This window comes from Macaca nemestrina, chromosome 7 (assembly GCF_043159975.1).
Source record: "Macaca nemestrina isolate mMacNem1 chromosome 7, mMacNem.hap1, whole genome shotgun sequence".
Taxonomy (NCBI): Eukaryota; Metazoa; Chordata; class Mammalia; order Primates; family Cercopithecidae; genus Macaca; species Macaca nemestrina.
The window spans coordinates 160,837,209-160,858,134 of NC_092131.1; the positions used below are offsets into that span (position 1 = coordinate 160,837,209).

General features: G+C 45.4%; 1 protein-coding gene across 1 annotated transcript in view; it reads right to left on the minus strand.

The window, feature by feature from the left end:
- LOC105491969 (calcineurin like EF-hand protein 1) overlaps positions 1 to 20,926 on the minus strand; it is a 53,162-nt gene that overhangs the window by 29,889 nt on the left and 2,347 nt on the right. Inside the window, exon 2 of the mRNA XM_011758800.3 lies at positions 9,035 to 9,107. Coding sequence (XP_011757102.1) covers positions 9,035 to 9,107 — 73 coding nt within the window. The remainder of the gene's footprint in view (positions 1 to 9,034; positions 9,108 to 20,926) is intronic.

The window sequence follows — 20,926 nt, forward strand, 5'->3', positions numbered from 1 at the left end:
AAGGTTCACCTAATGCTGAACAATGAATAATAAAGAATACTTCACAATAAGATATATACAGATGAAATTTCAGAATATCAAGAGGAGGTATTTAAGACTTTCTTTTTTTTTTTTTCTCAGATGGAGTCTCACTCTGTCATGAGGCTGGAGTGCAGTGGCACAATCTCGGCTCACTGCAACCTCTGCCTCCCAGGTTCAAGCAATTCTCCTGCCTCAGCCTCCAGAGTAGCTGGAACTATAGGCATGCACCACCACGCCCAGGTAATTTTTGTAATTTTAGTAGAGACGGGTTTCTTTTTTTTTTCTTTTTTTTTTTTTGAGACGGAGTCTTGCTCTGTCGACCGGGCTGGAGTGCAGTGGCCGGATCTCAGCTCACTGCAAGCTCCGCCTCCCGGGTTCACACCATTCTCCTGCCTCAGCCTCCCGAGTAGCTGGGACTACAGGCGCCCGCCACCTCGCCCAGCTAGTTTTTTGTATTTTTTAGTAGAGATGGGGTTTCACCGTGTTAGCCAGGATGGTCTCCATCTCCTGACCTCGTGATTCGCCCGTCTCGGCCTCCCAAAGTGCTGGGATTACAGGCTTGAGCCACCGCGCCCGGCCTAGAGACGGGTTTCATCATGTTGGCCAGGATGGTCTCGATCTCTTGATCTTGTGATCCATCCACCTCAGCCTCCCAAAGTGCTAGGATTACAGACATGAGCCACCATGCCCGGCCCAGAGGATATTTTTAAAGCAAACTTTATTGAAGTATAACAAACAGAAAAGTAGACAAATCAAAAGCATTCGGCATAAATTTTCACCAAGGGAAGACTCTATCCAGCCTCCAGATGAAGAAACTGATTATTACCAATACCCGGAAGCTTCCCTTATGCTCCTTTTGTCTTTACCTGCTCCCCTCCCCAAAGGGTAATCGTTATTCTGCCTTGTAACTCCATAGATTACATCAGAACAGAGAGTATTTAAAGAAGATAAACCGTCTTTGCGTTCAGACACAGACCAGGCTCTTCCCTTAATCTGACCTGCAAAAGACCATTTTAGGACCCGTGGGGTCCCCAACCTCTGGGTTGCAGACCAGTACCAGTCTGTGGCCAGTTAGGAACCGGGTTACACAGCAGGAGTGAACAGAGTGCAAGTGAGCATCATCACCTGAGCACGGCCTCCTGTCAGATTCAGTGGTAGCACCAGATTCTCATAGGAACACAAACCCTATTGTGAACTGCGCATGTGAGAGATCTACATTGAGTGCTCCTTATGAGAATCTAATGCCTGCTGCTTTGAGGTAGAACAGTTTCATCCTGAAACTATCCCACCTAACCCCCGGGGAAAAATTATTTTCCATAAAACTGGTCCCTGGTCCCAAAAAGGCTGGGGATCACTGCCAGCTGCTTTTTTTAAAAAAAAATTAGAGGCCGGGTGCGGTGGCTCACGCCTGTAATCCCAGCACTTTGGGAGGCCGAGGCGGGTGGATCACAAGGTCAGGAGATCGAGACCACGGTGAAACCCCGTCTCTACTAAAAATACAAAAAAAAAAATTAGCCGGGCGCGGTTGTGGGCGCCTGTAGTCCCAGCTACTCGGGAGGCTGAGGCAGGAGAATGGCGTGAACCCGGGAGGCGGAGCTTGCAGTGAGCCGAGATCGCACCACTGCACTCCAGCCTGGGCGACAGAGCGAGACTCCGTCTCAAAAAAAAAAAAAAAAAAAAAAAAAATTAGAGACAGGGTCTCCCTATGTTGCCCAGGCTGGTCTCAGACTCCTGGGCTCAAGCAATCCTCCTGCCTCGGCCTCCTGAAGTGCTAAGATTATAGGCAAGAGCCACTGCACCCGGCCTAAGCTGCCTTTTTAGAAAAAACAATTTCTATAGCAATGGTAGAAATATCTCACCCAAAATAATGGCATCGGAAGAAAGTAAGGTTTATAAGGTTACAGTACATATCTATATTCTGTGAAATATCAATCTGAAGAGACAGTCCATGTAAAAAGGCAGACAGGGAAATTGCAAATCAATCTGGCGAACACTATTTACAACACTACTCCCCTGAATGTTCCCAATTCACCCGAGTATATTAAAGATGTGGTGAAATCTCGTAATTAGGAAGAAGCCTATTTAACCTTGTTGACCAAGCTTTTCACAAATTTTAGTCAATAACTTTTTGCTTTCTTTTCTTTTTTTTTTAAACACAACACCTATTGATAGACCAAGGAATGATTGTTCTATAAAGCATACTTTGGAGTGCGTCTCCGAAAGCACTCTGAAGAAGCTGCATTCTAACCAAAGCCTTCCACAGATTCTGCTTTATGTCCCACTGGAGCTGATCACTACAAAGGAATGCAGAATGCCCCAGACTGTACACTGTAGCCTCTCACTCTGCAGAATTTGGCTTCAGGCCCCAGACATGGAGTACTTTGAAGAGGAAAGTAAAAAAAAAAAAAAGTTGAAGGGAAAATCTTTCTCCTAATAATTACAACTGCCTTCTTAAGAAGGTGAAGGCGAGGCCGGGCGCGATGGCTCATGCCTGTAATCCTAACACTTTGGGAGGCAAAGGCGGGTGGATCCCGAGGTCAGGAGATCAAGACCATCCTGGCTAACACAGTGAAACGCCGTCTCTACTAAAAATACAAAAAAATTAGCCAGGTATGGTGGCAGGCACCTGTAGTCCCAGCTACTCGGGAGGCTGAGGCAGGAGAATGGCGTGAACCCAGGAGGCAGAGCTTGCAGTGAGCCGAGATCGCGCCACTGCACTCCAGCCTGGGCGACAGAGCGAGACTCTGTCTCAAAAAAAAAGAGGGTGAAGGCCGGGTACAGTGGCACACACCTGTAGTCCCAGCACTTTGGGAGACTGAGGCAGGCGGATGGTTTGAGCTCAGGAGTTTGAGACTAGTCATGGGGAACATGGCGAGACCTCCTCTCTACAAAAAATATAAAAGGTAGCCGGGCAGAGTGACACGTGCCTGTAGTCCCAGCTACTCAGGAAGCTGAGGTGGGAGGCTACAGTAAGCCATGATGGCACCACTGCAATCCAGCCTGGGCAATACAGTGAGACTCTGTCTCAAAAACAAAAACCAAAAAAAAGAAGGTGGAGGCTGTTTCAGGTAACAAAAGATTGGAAGCCACTTATATTCAGATGAGCACCCTGATGGGTCCTGGAAAGATCAAGACTGGCCTTAAGCTGAGTTGAGTTTGGCAACAAAGGCTGGAGAGAACTGGATCACTCTCTACCAGAGAAGAGTTCCAAGTTAGGCCAACTCATTTCTAAGGCTAGGGGGGGTAGAAGAGGAGAGGGTTGAGAGAAGGGGGAAGACAATTTAATTGGATGGCCACAGGCTAAGATGATAATTGTCAGGAGGCACAGCCAGAGTGAAATGCCACTGGTGGGTGGGTCCGACAAAACAATTTACATAAAATGCATTACTTGTTTACTATGTGGCACATTATGTGGTACAATTGGATAATTTATTCTAGGTATTCAAGGTAGCTTGGTGCTTCTCTCGTTTATTTTTATTTTTTGTAGAGACGGGGTTTCACTATATTGCCCAGGCTGGTCTTGGGACTCCTGGCTTCAAGGAATCCTCTCACCGCAGCCTCCCAAAATGCTGGGATTACAGGCATGAGTCTCCTCGCCCAACCTTTCTTACATTTCAATCCACACCATGATAGAGATCAAAGAACAGGTTTATGACCTGGAGCTTTCAGGCCAGGTGCAGTGGCTTATGCCTGTAATCCCAGTACTTTGGGAGGTCATGGCCGGAGGACTGATGGAGCCCAGGAGTTTGAGACCAGCCTGGGAAACAAGGTGAGACCCTGTCTCCACAAAAAATGAAAATAAAAGTAATGGGAGAAGCACCAAGTTACCTCGAATACCTAGAAGAAACTACTCCATTGTACCACATAATGTGCACTTTTTTGTTTTGCTAAAAGTAAAAAGAAAAAAAAAATTAGCCAGGCATAGTGGTGCACGCCTGTAGTTCCAGCTACTTGGGCGGCTGAGGTGGGAGAACTGCCTGAGTCCAGGAGGTTGAGGCTGCAGTGAGCTGTGATGACGCCATTACACTCCAGCCTTGGAGACAGAGTGAGACCCTGTCTCTTACAAAAAACAAAAATTGCCAGCTTGGAGAACAGTGTCTGGCACATCATAGATGCTCAGTAAATACCTGCCAAATGAGTAAGCTAGTCTGCTGGCTTTCCACAGGCTGTGAAATGGTATCTTAAGGGTTGAGCAAATCTTACCTAGATATTTATTTATTTATTTATTTTACTTTATTTTATTTTATTTTATTTGAGATGGAGTCTCGCTCTGTTGCCCAGGCTGGAGTGCAGTGGCATGATCTTGGCTCACTGCAACCTCCACCTCCCAGGTTTAAGCGATTCTCGTGCCTCTCAGCCTCCCAAGCAGCTGGGATTACAGGCATGCACCACCACACCCGGTTAATTTTTGTATTTTGAGTAGAGACGGGGTTTCACCATATTGGCGAGCCTGGTCTCGAACTCCTGACCTCAGGTGATCTGCCCATCTCAGCCTCCCAAAGTGCTGGCATTACAGGAATGGGCCACCACAAATGGCCAGATTTATTTATTTTTTTTATTTTAAAGACAGGATATCTCACTGTGTTGCCCAGGGTGCAGGGCAGTGGCGCAATCTTGGTTCACTACAACCTTCACCTCCGAGGTTCAAGCGATTTTCCTGCCTCAACCTCCCAAGTACCTGGAATTACAGGCATGTGCCATCACACCCGGCTAATTTTTGTATTTTTAGTAAAGATGGGGTTTTACCATGTTGGCCAGGCTGGTCTCGAACTCCTGGCCTCAAGTGATCCAACTGCCTCAGCCTCCCAAAGTGCTGGATTACAGCCAGGTGGTAAGCCATCACGCTTGGCCCTTACTTAGATTTTAAGGAGCAGGCAATACTGATGCCTGGCAAGTTTTCAACCTTTCTTTTCTTCTTCTTTTTTTTTTTTTTGAGACGAAGTCTCGCTCTGTCGCCCAGGCTGGAGTGCTGTGGCGCAATTTGGCTCACTGCAAGCTTTGCCTCCCAGGTTCACGCCATTCTCCTGCCTCAGCCTCCCGAGTGGCTGGGACTACAGGTGCCCACCACCATGCCCAGCTAATTTTTTGTATTTTTGGTAGATACGGGGTTTCACCGTGTTAGCCAGGATGGTCTCAATCTCCGGACCTAGTGATCCGCCCGCCTTGGCATCTCAAAGTACTGGGATTATAGGCGTGAGCCACTGCACCTGGCCAGTTTTCAACCTTTCTAAGAAGAAATAGCTCATTTTGGCCGGGCATGGTGGCTTACACCTTTAATCCCAGCACTTTGGGAGGCTGAGGCAGGTAGATCACGAGGTCACGAGTTTGAGACCAGCCTGGCCAAGACGGTGAAACCCCATTTCTACTAAAAATACAAAAATTAGCAGGGCGTGGTGGCACGCACCTGTAATCCTAGATACTCGGGAGGCTGAGGCAGGAGAATCACTTGAACCCGGGAGGCGGAGGTTGCGGTGAGCCGAGATCACGCCATTGCACTCCAGCCTGGGCGACAGAGCGAAACAAGAGCAAAACTCCGTCTTAAAAAAAAAGCAACAGCTCATTTTAAAAAAAACTTTTTGATTATTTTCCAGCATACAGCAAACATGATAAGAACACACACATTTAGAAACCACCGACTTTCTACAAAGAAGAAAAGAACTCAAAACTAATATAAGCTGGGCGTGGTGGCTCACGCCTGTACTCCCAGCATTTTAGGAGGCCGAGGTGGGCAGATCATGAGGTCAGGATATCAAGACCATCGTGGCTAACACGGTGAAACCCCATCTCTACTAAAAAAATACAAAAATTACCCAGGTGTGATGGCACGCGCCTGTAGTCCCAGCTACTTGGGAGGCTGAGGCAGGAGAATCGCTTGAATTTAGGAGGTGGAGGTTGCAGTGAGCCGAGATCGCACCACTGCACTCCATCTGTGTGGCAGAGCAAGACTCCATCTCAAAAAAAAAAAAAAAAAGAACTAATATAAATTATATGTCTTTACTGGGTGGTTAAGTCTGAATTTATGAGCAAAGTATAAACTCAAAGGAATTTTTTTTTTTTTTTTTTTTTTTTTTGAGACGGAGTCTTGCTCTGTGCCCCAGGCTGGAGTGCAGTGGCGCGATCTCGGCTCACTGCAAGCTCCGCCCCCCCGGGTTCACGCCATTCTCCTGCCTCAGCCTCCCGAGTAGCTGGGACTACAGGCGCCTGCCACCTCGCCCGGCTAATTTTCTTGTATTTTTAGTAGAGACGGGGTTTCACCATGTTAGCCAGGATGGTCTCGATCTCCTGACCTCGTGATCCGCCCGTCTCGGCCTCCCAAAGTGCTAGGATTACAGGCTTGAGCCACCGCGCCCGGCCAAAGGAATTTTTAAGTATTGGAGCTGAAATTAAAAACAGATTTCAAATCTTGTTATTTTTCAAGTGTAAATTCACATAGTTTTAATAATGTCTTCAATGAATGGTGCTGGGACAACTGGATATCCATATGCTAAAAAAATGATGTGGGACTCTTCTCTCACACCATATACAAAACCAACTCAAAATAAATCAAAAGACCTAAATATAAGAAGTAAAACTATAAAAAGCCCTTACAAGAAGATAAAGGGATAAGTCTTTGGGATACTGGATTTGGCAATGTTTTCTTATACATGATACCAAGAGCACAAGCACCGAAAGAAATATTAAAGAAATTGGACTTCATCAAAATTAAAAACCTTTGTGCTTCAAAGAACACTATAAAGAGTGAAAAGATTGGCCGGGCGCGGTGGCTCAAGCCTGTAATCCCAGCACTTTGGGAGGCCGAGGCGGGCGGATCACAAGGTCAGGAGATCGAGACCACAGTGAAACCCCGTCTCTACTAAAAATACAAAAAATTAGCCGGGCGCGGTGGCGGGCGCCTGTAGTCCCAGCTACTCAGGAGGCTGAGGCAGGAGAATGGCGGGAACCCGGGAGGCGGAGCTTGCAGTGAGCCGAGATCACGCCACTGCACTCCAGCCTGGGCAACAGCGTGAGACTCCGTCTCAAAAAAAAAAAAAAAAAAAAAAAAAAGAGTGAAAAGACAATTCATATGACCCACAATTCCACTGCTAGGTGAATGTCCAAGAGAAATTAAAACATGTGCACCCAAAAATGTTCAAAGCAACACTATTTGTAATACTCAAAAGGTGTAAACTCAAATGTTTACCAACTGCTGAATGGATACACAAATGTGACATATCCATATGACAGACCATTTATTCAGCCATAAAAAGGAATGAAGTACTGGTCCTACATCATGGATGAACCTTAACAACATCATGTTAAGAAGAAGTCAGTTTGTTTGTTTGAGACAAAGTCTCTCTCTGTCGCCCAGGCTGAAGTACAACAGCACAATCTGGGCTCACTACAACCTCCGCCTCCCAAGTTCAAGCAATTCTCCTGCCTCAGCCTCCTGAGTAGCTGGGATTACAGGCACCCACCACCACGACTGGCTAATTTTTGTATTTTTAATAGAGACAGGGTTTCCCCATGTTGGCCAGTCTGGTCTCGAACTCCTGACCTCAGGTGATCCGCCTGCCTCAGCCTCCGAAAATGCTAGGATTATGGGCATGAGCCACCGCGCCTAGCTGGAAGAAGTCAGTTATAAGACCACATGATTGCATTTATATGAATTGTCCAGAGAGAAAAAGAAGGTAGATTTATGATTGCCAGGGAATGAGAGAAGGAGGAAACAGGTTTGCTTAACCGCATGCTTAATGAGTATGGGGTTTCTATTTGGGGTGATGATTTTGTCCAAAGGCTTAGCAACTGTATTCCTCCCCCTTTATGCTACATCCAACACCTGTGCTAGAAGCTATCTAAAGAAGTCCTAAGCTGCTTCATGCCAGCCACAAGGAAAGGCAACAGCTTCAGTACATGCCAATCAAAGATGAAGAACCCCAGTATAAGAAAGGTTGCTACTGACAGTTAGTGTGGGAAATAATGATAAATAATGTTTCATTTGACTATGGTAAGACAATTACAAACATAAAACAATGCAGCATTACATCACTCTGATATCATATAGTTCCCCAGACCAGAGTTTCTCAATTTTGGCACTACTGACATCTAGACCAGAATAATTCTTTGTCATGTGGGCTGTCCTGTGCACTGTAGGATGTTTAGCAGCATCTCTGGCCACAACCCACTACGCACTAGTAGCATTCTCCAGTCATGGCAATTACAAATGTTTCCAGACATTGTGCCCCAGGCGGCAAAATGGCCCTCAGATGAGAACCACTGCTCTAGACTAAAATACTGAACATTCTGTCCAACATTAACATACATAAAGTGATGAACCTTAGGGTTATGGGTTGGTAAATGAGAGAAGACAAAACAACCTGGACCACTTGGGACTGCCACGGGTCAGCTTCCTAAAAGCCAATGTTTGGGAAAGGATTATGGGAAAATGTAAGCAGAGAGAGCTGAAATCTTGAAAATACATTCCTAGGATCAGAACAATGATCACCTAAATGAAGGGGAGTTGGAATAAAGCAGCACGCACCTGGTAATGCATTTAATTGTCATAGTTCTGCTGATTTTTTTTTTTTTTTAGATGGAGTTGCCCAGGCTGGAGTGCAGTGGTGCAATCTTGGCTCACTGCAACCTCTGCCTCCAGGGTTCAAGCAATTTTCTACTTCAGCTCCTGAGTAGCTGGAATTACAGGCGCCTGCCACCACACTGGGCTAATTTTTGTATTTTTAGTAGAGACGGGGTTTCACCATGTTGGTCAGGTTGGTCTCGACCTCCTGGCCTCATGATCCGCCCGCCTTGGCCTCCCAAAGTGCTGGGATTACAGGCGTGAGCCACCACGCCCAGCCTGTTCTGCTGATTTAATTCCCTTGTGGATCAATGATGCTCAAAGACCAGTAGAGAAATGGTCTTTGCTATCTGCATGCTGGATGCCTATCATGTCTACCCTAGGGATAAAGGCAGCTATTCAGACACTGCCAGAGAGTTTCTGGTTTCTGTGAGGAAAATAAAGAAAAACACTGCCTACCTGAGAGTCCCGTTCTCTCCTTTGTCCAGGCTGGTGAACCGGCTGTAGAGGCGAGTGATTTGACTGTGGGAAACTAAAGAGCACAAAATTAGTCCCAGCTGGCGGGGAGTAGCCCTCATTCACGCTGAACCCACCCCTCGCTGTCAAATGCTTCAAAATTCAGTAGGACAGGGATGTCGCAACTCTTATCTCTAGAATGTTAAAGCAGAAAGTTTAAAAGCTAAAGAATGAAAGGAGTTAGAAAAAAACTAAATCAAGGGCAATCAAAATTCAATCTCAGAAATGAAGTCTAGGCTTAATTAAGACTGTGATGAATATCAGATAGTTAAGACTTAACAAAACAAAGGCAAATTTTTGTCCTGTCCTGTCCAATCCTATCCCATCCTATTTTATTGACACAAAGTTTTGCTCTTGTCACCAAGGCTGGAGTGCAGTGGTAAGATCTTAGCTCACTGCCACCTCCGCCTCCTGAGTTCAAGTGATTCTCCTGCCCCAGACTTCCAAGTAGCTAGGATTACAGGTATCCGCCACCACACCCAGCTAATTTTTTGTATTTTTAGAAGATACGGGGTTTCCCCATGTTGGCTAGGCTGGTCTTGAACTCCTGACCTCAGGTGATCCACTCACCTCAGCCTCCCAAACTGCTGGGATTATAGGGGTAAGCCACCATGCCCGGCCCAAATTTAGTTTAAAAGGAAGCTGTGAAACTTTCATGTTTCAATGCGCTGACTTAGACACTAAGAAAACGTATGTTTTTACTTTATTTTATTTTCCTTTTTTCTTTTCTTTTTTTTTCTTTTTCTTTTTTTTTTTTTTTTCTGAGATGGGGTTTCACTCTTGTTGCCCAGGCTGGAGTGCAATAGCAAGATCTTGGCTCACTGCAACCTCCGCTTCTCAGGTTCAAGCGATTCTCCTACCTCAGCCTCCCAAGTAGCTGGGATTACAGGCACCCACCACTAAGCCCAGCTAATTTTGTATTTTTAGTAGAGACAGGGTTTTGCCATGTTGACCAGGGTGGTCTTGAACTCCTGACCTCAGGTGATCCACCCGCCTCAGCGTCCGAAGGTGCTGGGATTACAGGCGTGAGCCACCATGCCCAGCCTATTTTACTTATTTTTCAAATTTTATTTTATTTTATTTTATTTTTTGGGGATAGAGTCTCACTTTGTCACCCAGGCTGGAGTGCAGTGATGTAATCTCTGCTCACTGTAACCTCCACCTCCTGGGTTCAAGCAATTCTCGTGCCCCAGTCTCCCAAGTAGCTGGGATTACAGGCATGAGCCACAGTTCCCAGCTAAAAATGCCTGTTTTGATTGAAAAACAGTTTGATCAGTTTGCTGTTTTAGGCTGTACTGCTAGGTAGGTGTTGTGTGTAGAATGTTTGATTGAGGTACATCAAACAGATTCTATTTTAAAAATCTGGTTTACTCCTACACCAAGATTAGAGGCTTTATCTTTTCCCTAGGGATGGACCTTTGGGTAAAAGATCAGCCTCTTTTCTGTGCTTGCATGAGCTTCACTGAGTTCCCAGGAAGGGAACTGGCTCCAAGGAAGCACATGAGGCAAATTCGTAAAATGGTCATGCTATCATCAGATGACACTTACCAGAAAGCTATTTTGCTCCTCATTTTGGATTTAGTCCATAAACTCAAGATACAAGTTGACAATTAAAATGACGCAATAATGGCAGGTACACAATAACACTAAAAACTCAAAAAGGCCTTTCTGGGAAATAGTTTAGTCTCCTGATAGATTGGAAGTAAGAGAGAGGAAACAAACAGAGTTATCAGAGGAGAAAAGACAACAGCCAAAAAGGGTGTGACAAGCGTGGACTTTGTCCTAGGCTGTACCTTCAGAGGTTTAAAGGGTGGCCAAAGTAGTTCTGATAAGGTGTCCTCCGGCCTCAGCTCATGAAACAAAAATTTACTTGTAGTGTTGGGAACAATGGGACAAAGTAAACAGGGACAAGCAGGTGGTGAGTGGCTCAGAGCTAGGATAAAAGGACACACTGTGTGTGGCTGTGAATTCTTCAGCATCAGGTTTCACCCTTGAAGCTGGGCTCTGTTCTGTCCTAGCGCTCTAAGGTGATCACTGAGCAGAGAAGGCAAAAGCATTTCCATCAGGGCAGAGCCAGCAGGGATCCAGTCACTAAGGAGACAGTTGTGGACTGTTTTGCCAGTCAGGCAGGTATAAATGGCTCACTGTGAAGTGTACACACACGTGAGGGTTAGGCAGACAGATTCTGATTCCATTCCTAGCACCACCACTTACTAGAGAGGGGTATGTGAATGGGATCGTAGAGCGAACTCACCAGTCAATGAAAGGAAAGTGCTTGGCAAAGTGCCTGGCACATAGCAAGCACTCCAGGTCAGCTATTATCAGCATCATGCTTACATCCTGAGCCTGAAGGCACACGTATTACTGCTGCACTAATCACCCCCCATTTCCCTGCTGACTTTGCCAGTTACAACCGTTTTCTTTAAGAAGTTGACCAGTCTATCCCAGTTCTGGCCTCAGGCTTCACAGGCTACTCTTGCACTAAAGTTTCCTTTAGTTTAGCAAAAATAAGTCAGTTAAAGAATTACTAAATTTCGGGCCGGGCGCAGTGGCTCACACCTGTAAATCCCAGCACTTTGGCAGGCCAAGGGGGGTGGATCAAGAGGAAAAGAGATCGAGACCATCCTGGCCAACATGGTGAAACCTCGTCTCTACTAAAAATACAAAAATTTGCTGGGCATAGTGGCGTGCGCCTGTAGTCCCAGCTACTTGGGAGGCTGAGGAAGGAGAATCACTTGAACCAGGCAGGCAAAGGCTGCTGTGAGCGGAGATCCCATCACTGCACTCCACTTAAAAAAAAAAAATTACTACACTTCCCAAAAGCAAAATTTGTTCACAATCCCAACACTGCCATTTTCATTTCTTCATATACCTTTTTTTTGAGACAGAGTTTCGCTCTTGTTGCCCAGGCTGGAGTGCAATGGTACGTTCTCGGCTCACCACAACCTCCGCCTCGCGGGTTCAAGCGATTCTCCCGCCTCAGCCTCCCAAGTATTTGGAATTATAGGCATGCACCACCACGCCCAGTTAATTTTGTATTTTTAGTAGAGACGGGGTTTATCCATGTTGGTCAAGCTGGTTTTGAACTCTCAACCTCAGGTGATCCACCCTCCTCGGCCTCCCAAAGTGCTGGGATTACAGGCTTGAGCCATCGCGCCTGGCTCTTCATATATCATCTAATATCAGTTACTTGTATACTTTACTAAGTTGTAATAGCTTGCTTTTCATTTAGTAATTCACACTTTTTCTATATTGCTTTGGAGTACTTCTTTTTTTTTTTTTTTTTTTTTTTTTTTTTTTTTGAGACGGAGTCTCACGCTGTTGCCCAGGCTGGAGTGCAGTGGCGTGATCTTGGCTCACTGCAAGCTCCGCCTCCCGGGTTCCCGCCATTCTCCTGCCTCAGCCTCCTGAGTAGCTGGGACTACAGGCGCCCGCCACCGCGCCCGGCTAATTTTTTGTATTTTTAGTAGAGACGGGGTTTCACTGTGGTCTCGATCTCCTGACCTTGTGATCCGCCCGCCTCGGCCTCCCAAAGTGCTGGGATTACAGGCTTGAGCCACCGCGCCCGGCCTGGAGTACTTCTTAATTCAATTTACATAATTTTAAAATTGGAAGAAAGGTTATCTAATCCGACCCCTTCAATGAACAAATGAGAGCCAGGCATGATGGCTGGCACCTATAATCCCAGGACTTTCAGAGGCAGAGGCAGGACAATAATTTGAGGCCAGGAGTTCAAGGCCAGGCTGGGGAACAGAGTGAAACCTCTTCTCTACAAAAATAAAAAAAAAAATTATTTTAAACCAAAAAAAATCCACATATGAGCCATTAAACATCTTTTTAATCTATATCATTCAAAATAACTGGGCACTGAGGCCAGGCGCGGTGGCTCACGTCTGTAATCCCAGCACTTTGGGAGGCCGAGGCAGGCGGATCATGAGGTTAGGAGATCAAGACCATCCTGGCAAACACGGTGAAACTCTGTCTCTACAAAAAATTAGCCAGGCGTGGTGGTGGGCGCCTGTAGTCCCAGCTACTCGGGAGGCTGAGGCAGGAGAACGTCATGAACTCAGGAGGTGGAGTTTGCAGTGAGCGGCGATCACGCCACTGCACTCCAGCCTGGGTGACAGAGCGAGACTCTGTCTCAAAAATATAGAAAATAAAAAATAAATAAATAAATAAATAAATAAATAAAATAAAATAACTAGACACTAAAACCTCCTATAGTATGTTAAGACCAGTTTATGGCTGCTAAATTCAAAATGTGGCAGGGCGTGGTGGCTCAAGCCTGTAGTCCCAGTACTTTGGGAGGCTGAGGGCGGCCAGATCACCTGAGGCCAAGAGTTCAAGAGCAGTCTGGCCAACCTGGTGAAACCCTGTCTGTACTAAAAATACAAAAATTAGCCAGGTGTGGTGGTGTAATCTCAGTTACTTGGGAGGCTGAGGCAGGAGGAGAATTGCTTGATCCTGGGAGGCAGAGGTTGCAGTGAGCTGAAATCTCACCACTGCACTTCAGCCTGGGTGACAGAGTGAAATTACGCCTCAAAACAAAACAAACAATAACAAAAAAAGTACTAATATGTTAAAAATAAATAATGTAAATAAGTAGCCAAAACATTAAAAAAAATCTGCTATCTTCCAGGACGAACTGGGTTATATGGGAGTCAGTGGAGAAACATAAAACCAAATGTCAACTTTTAATATTAATGAATATGGTCATATCTAAACTAATCTCGAAAATTTTAGGACAAATTTTAGAACCGTAATGATATGGTTACAAATAATTCTGTTAACAGCCGGGCGCGGTGGCTCAAGCCTGTAATCCCAGCACTTTGGGAGGCCAAGACGGGCAGATCACGAGGTCAGGAGATCGAGACCATCCTGGCTAACACGGTGAAACCCCGTCTCTACTAAAAAATACAAAAAACTAGCCGGGCGAGGTGGCGGGCGCCTGTAGTCCCAGCTACTCGGGAGGCTGAGGCAGGAGAATGGCGTGAACCTGGGAGGCGGAGCTTGCAGTGAGCTGAGATCCGGCCACAGCACTCCAGCCTGGGTGACAGAGCGAGACTCCGTCTCAAAAAAAAAACAAAAAACAAAAAACAAAAAACAAAAAACAAAAAAATTCTGTTAACAAAAAGGAGAGAAGGCTTTAATTTAGGTACCAAATTCACTGTGACAAAGAATATAAAGCAATCTCAGAACAATCCCAATCTCCCTATAAAGGAGCTACACCATCTATGTGTAGAAAGGTATTGGAACTGGTGTGAATGAAGGCCGATCATGTTTCCAGTGAAGTATTTTCCCCAGAAGGCTCTAGGCTAGTCAGACAGGTGCCCAAAACCTGAACAATTCTTGGTAACTCAAAGGAAGTATCAGGAGTTGACAGTTACTCTCAGAGAAGGCCATGCATATAAACATGTCTTTTTTTTTTTTTTTGAGTCAGAGTCTCACTTTGTCACCCAGGATGGAGTGCAATGGCGCAATCTCAGCTCACTGCAAACTCCGCCTCCTGGGCTCAGGCCATTCTCCTGCCTCGGCCTCCAGAGTAGCTGGGACTACAGGTGCCCGCCACCACGCCCAATTAATTTCTTTTTTGTATTTTTAGTAGAGATGGGGTTTCACCATGTTAGGCAGGATGGTCTCAATCTCCTGACCTTGTGATCCATCCCCCTTGGCCACCCCAAAGTGCTGGGATTACAGGCGTGAGTCACCGCTCCTGGCTATAAACATGTCTTGAATAAAGCTATATTTTTTCTCCACTGGTATGAGTAAATAATCATTTTAAATTGTTGAAAGATTATGTAAAAGACCCCGTTTGGCTGAGGGCGGTGTCTCATGCCTGTAATCCTAGCACTTTGTGGAGATGAGGTCTTGCTTTGTTGCCCAGGTTTTGAACTGGTCTTTCCTCAAGGGATCCTCCCACTTTAGCCTCCCAATCAATTAATGAATCATTAGCTGGGCATGGTGGCGCATTCCTGTACGCCCAGCTACTTGGGAGGCTGAGGCAAAAGGACTGTTTCAGCCCAGGAGTTCAAGGTTGCAGTGAGGTATGATCACACCCCTCCACTCCAACCTGGGTGACAGAGTGAGACTCTGTCTCAAAAAAAACACACACACAAAAAGCAAAAAAGACGCTGTTAACCTTGCTGAAATCTCTCTATCATCACTGCATTGTGCAAAGAGGAGGAAGGCATTTCAGAGAAGTGCCAAGCAGAAATGGCAGAGGGAAGAATAAAAACAAAAAGGGAGTAAGAAAAAGTTATTTTGGAGGGCCGGGCATGGTGGCTCACATCTGTAATCCCAGCACTTTTGGGAGGTGGGTGGATCATGAGGTCAAGAAATCGAGACCATTCTGGCCAACATGGGGAAACCCTGTCTCTACTAAAAATACAAAAATTAGCCGGGCATGGTGGCGGGCGCCTGTAGTCCCAGCTACTCGGGAGGCTGAGGCAGGAGAATCACTTGAACCCAGGAGGCGGAGGTTGCAGTGAGCCGAGATTGCACCACTGCACTCCAGCCTGGCGACAGGCGAGACTCCGTCTCAAAAAAAAAAAAAAAAAAAGGCCGGACGCGGTGGCTCAAGCCTGTAATCTCAGCACTTTGGGAGGCCGAGACGGGCGGATCACGAGGTCAGAAGATCAAGACCATCCTGGCTAACAGGGTGAAACTCCGTCTCTACTAAAAAATACAAAAAAACTAGCCAGGCAAGGTGGCGGGCGCCTGTAGTCCCAGCTACTTGGGAGGCTGAGGCAGGAGAATGGCCTAAACCCGGGAGGCGGAGCTTGCAGTGAGCTGAGATCCGGCCACTGCACTCTAGCCTGGGCAACAGAGCGAGACTCTGTCTCGGAAAAAAAGAAAAAAAGAAAAAAAGAAAAAGTCCTTGCCTTTATTCCAAATATTAATGCAGAAGAACAGATTGATAACCTAGGTAAAGATTACAAGTGCAGCTAAAGGTAGCTCTAGATAAAGGAAAGTTGAAGCCTGTGCTTCCCGGAACACACTACACCTTAACATTTCCCCTGACGTGAAGACTTCAAGCACTGGACTAGTCTCTTAGAATTAAGAGAGATTTGAAAACATTATATAAAACAAATAAAATCTACCTTCTTATAATTGGAGAAATTTGAAAAGGAAGTGAATGATAGATGATATTAAGGTGACTCACACCTATACTCCCAGCCCTTTGGGAGGCTGAGGCAGGCATGTCACCTGAAGTTAGGAGTTTGAGATCAGCCTAGCCAACGTGGTGAAACCTCATCTCTACTAAAAATAAAAACAATTAGCTGGGCATGGTGGCACATGCCTATAATCCCAGCTACTTGGGAGGCTGAAGCAGGAGAATCACTTGAAGCCAGGAGGCAGAGGTTGCAATGAGCTGAGATCGCTCCACTGCACTCCAGCCTGGACGACAAAAGTGAAACTCCATCTCAATTAAAAAAAAAAAAAAGAAAAAGAAAAGAAAGAAAGAAAAAAAGGGGCCGGGTGTAGTGGCTCATGCCTGTAATCTCAGCACTTTGGGAGGCTAAGGTGGGTGGATCGCCTGAGATCAGTTCAAGACCAGCCTGGCTGCCATGGCGAAACCCAGGTTATTGCTACAATTAAGTGAATCAAGGGTGACGATTATAGAAACTCCTAAGACATTTGTGGCTTATCCTCAATTACAGCTTTTTTTTTTTTTTTTCCCAAATAAGCTTTATGAAAATGCATAAGTCTGAAAGAAGGTAGAACAAAGACAATTTAGCAAATATTTTAGTCCCTACTAAAAATACAAAAAATTAGCTGGGCCTGGTGGCAGGCACCTGTAATCCCAGCTACTTGGGAAGCTGAGGCAAGAGAATTGCTTGAACCCAGGAGGCAGAGGTTGCAGTGAGCTGACATCAAGCCACTGCACTCCAGCCTAGGCAACAAGAGCAAGACTCTGTCTCAAAAAAAAAAAAAAAAAGATAATATTAAGAAGTATTATCAACTTTCTTAGGTGTGATAATGGTATTGTGGTTACATAAAAACCATCCCAATACTTACGGGATACATGCAGGAGTGTGAAAGGGTGAAGAGTTCTAATACCTACAACTTTCAAATGATTTATCCAAAAATTTACATAAATAAAGCTTATATCTTTGCAGCTGCTGCTGGGGTCAATTATCCTCTGAATGAATAAACCTCCAACTACTCTATGCTCTGGACCACTGTCTGCTCCTTGCAACCACAAAAAAGTTCCTGGCCAGTGGCTCACATCTGTAATCACAGCACACTGGGGGACCGGGATGGGTGGATCACCTGAACTCAGGAGTTCGAGACCAGCCTGGGCAACATGGTGGAACCCTATCTCTACAAAAATAAAAAATCAGCCAGGCATGGTGGCATGTGCCCATAGTCTCAGCTACTCAGGAGGCTGAGCTGGGAGGACTGCTTGAGTCCAGGAGCTTGAGGCTGCAGTGAGCTGTGATCATGCCATTGTACTCCAGCCTGGATGATAGAGTAAGACTCTGTCTCAAAAAAATAAATAAAAATTAAAAATCAGGCTTGATTTTGGTAGGTGGGTGGATCACAAGGTCAAGAGATCAAGACCGTCCTGGCCAACATAGGGAAACAGTGGCTCACATCTGTAATCCCAGTACTTTGAAAGGCTGGGGTGGAAGGATCACTTGAGGCCAGGAGTTTGAGGCTGCAATGAGCTATGACTGCACTACCACACTCCAGCCTGGGCAATAGAGTGAGACCCTGTCTCAAAAAAAAAAAGTTCTTAGGGTCTCTTTCCCACAATGCCCTCTCTAATTGACAAATAATTGCTTCTTACCCCTTTATGGCAACAAATGAGGATAAAACTTTGCACTAGAACTCGAAAAGTACAGAGCTTTACAAGTCACTTAAGCCAAAACCAGCTAGAGGTGTTAGTTATCCATGCATTTCCATTCAATAGAAGGCAGTGACGGAACCTTCAGGCTGGTGAGGGCTGTGAAGGGTCCTACATTTAGAGGCACGAGAAACCTAAAGTTGAATTTCTACTTATATTCTAGCCATGAAATTGTTCTCAAGCAATTGCCTTTGCCAGGCTTGTACTCTGTTAGAACTCTACCATTACTACACTCTTTCAAACAAACAAAACCTCACCAACCTGTACAACTTACTTCCTAAACCTGTTCAACACCCTTCCCGTACCATATGACACATACCACAAGGTAGAGACTAAAAATAATCTGTATTTATTACTACTTGAATGGCATGAATTGTTTCTCAAGGTGGTGGTGGTGGTGTTGTTGTTGTTGTTTTGAGACAGGGTCTTTTTCTCCCAGGCCAGAGTGCAGTGGCACAAACATGACTCACTGCAGCCTTGACCTCCCGCCTAAGCAATCCTCCCACCTCAGCCTTCCGAGTAGCTGGGACTGCAGGCACACTTCACCATGTCCAGCTAATTTTTTTTTAATTTATTTTTTGTAGAGATGAGGTTTCCCCATGTTGCCCAGGCTGGTCTTGAACTTCTGGGCTCAAGCGATCTACCCACCTTGGCTTCCCAAACTGCTGGAACTACAGGTGTGAGCCACTGCGCCTGGCCTCGTAAAGTTTTAAGTAATTCACAGCTAGCTTATTGCTACAATTAAGTGAATTAAGGGTGATGATTATAGAAACTCCTAAGACATTTGTGGCTTATCCCCAATTACACCTTTTTTTTCAAATAAGCTTTATGAAAATGCAGAAGTCTGAAAGAAGGTAGTAGAACAAAGACAATTTAGCAAATATTCCAACAGAAAGCATTTCTTAGACAGTTCCTAAACTGTGAAAACAGCGTGACTTAACAGTTTCATTAACTGTTAAAAACTCCTTTAAAAATTTTATTTCCGGCCGGGCGCGGTGGCTCAAGCCTGTAATCCCAGCACTTTGGGAGGCCGAGATGGGCGGATCACGAGGTCAGGAGATCGAGACCATCCTGGCTAACACGGTGAAACCCCGTCTCTACTAAAAAATACAAAAAACTAGCCGGGCGCGGTGGCGGGCGCCTGTAGTCCCAGCTACTCCGGAGGCTGAGGCAGGAGAATGGCGTGAACCCGGGAGGCGGAGCTTGCAGTGAGCTGAGATCCGGCCATTGCACTCCAGCCTGGGCGGCAGAGCGAGACTCCGTCTCAAAAAAAAAAAAAAAAAAAATTTTTATTTCCTTGGAATTGGCAAAACATCTGTACTTAATTCCTAATCAAATGTCCACTAAAGAAGTATAAAATGTTGTCACCTCCCCAATAATATAGCCCTACACATAGTTTTTATAACTAGTACATGCCAATGGTATTTTCCCAGTAAGATGATTGTTATCTATGGTTCAAAATAACAACATTCACATGAAGGTTATTATACCAGACACTATTCTAAGTAGTTTACATAATTCATCTCATTTAATTGCCGTAAGAATCCTATAAAGTAGGCACTATTATTATTCTAATTTTACAGATGATGAAACTGAGGCTCACAGGTATTACTTTTCCAAACACTTACTGTTATTCATTAAATATCAAATACCAGCTAATCTAGTCATGTATAAATTCTAATCTCTTTAAAATTACAAAAAATATGGTTAAATATAATCATCAATTCCAATGCACAGCTTTCGCATTGAATATAAAGTTAGCATTCCTCAATTATGTTACATTTTCTACTGGCAAAGGAAGTAGTAAAATGTCTTATAATTGTTCTTAAAGTGCTTTTGTTGGTTTTCCAAATTCTTCATAGAACAAAAGGCAGATGAAAATAGGACAAAGTCCACCTCTCTACCCACTCCGGATATCCGTTTTTATTCTTCAAAATCATTTGCATCATACCAAATTACTCCTTGAAAAAGCAACTCTGGGCCTGGTGCAGTGGCTCACACCTGTGATCCCAGCGCTTTGGGAGGCCAAAGTGGCCTGAGAATCACTTGAGGCCAGCAGTTCATGACCAGCCTCGACAAAATAGCAAGTCTCCATCTCTACAAAAGATAAAGATAAAAATCAGCTAAGCATGGTGGTATGTGCCTGTAGTCCTAGCTACTTGGGATGCTGAAGCTGGAGGATGGCTTAAGCCCAGAGTTCAAGGCTTGCAGTGAGCTATGCTCAAGCCACTGTAGTCCAGCCTGGGAGACAGAGCAAAGACCCTGTCTCTAAAATAAAGAAAAAGAAAAAGAAGGGCCGGGCGCAGTGGCTCAAGCCTGTAATCCCAGCACTTTGGGAGGCCGAGACGGGCGGATCACGAGGTCAGGAGATCGAGACCATTCTGGCTAACACGGTGAAACCCCGTCTCTACTAAAAAAATACAAAAAACTAGCCGGGCGAGGTGGCGGGCGCCTGTAGTCCCAGCTACTCGGGAGGCTGAGGCAGGAGAAAGGCGTAAACCTGGGAGGCGGAGCTTGCAGTGAGCTGAGATCCGGCCACTGCACTCCAGCCTGGGCGACAGAGACAGACTCCGTCTCAAAAAAAAAAAAAAAAGAAAAAAAGAAAAAACAACTCTGATGATGGACACTATTTGGATAAACTGATGGTTCCCAGCACAGAGGAATGACTTTGTAGCAGGCTTGGGGGTATCTCTCCTGGAAGTCACCCAAAATGCCCTAGGTTAATCTATTACTCCATTCATCCATGTATCAAGGCCCAATTCCCATCCTCCACGAGGACAGCCCACAGGGACGCTCTCTTCCCTGATTTCTGAAGGTGGGTGACACACAATTTCAGCTTTCTTATGTCATGATGCTAATCATAACTCTCTTGGGCTTATCTCCCCAACCAGGTTGTGGGCGTTTTTTTGTCACCATCTGCTCTCAGTACCTAGCACAGTACTGAACAGACACTGTAAAAATTCAGTAAGCACTTGTTTCACTAA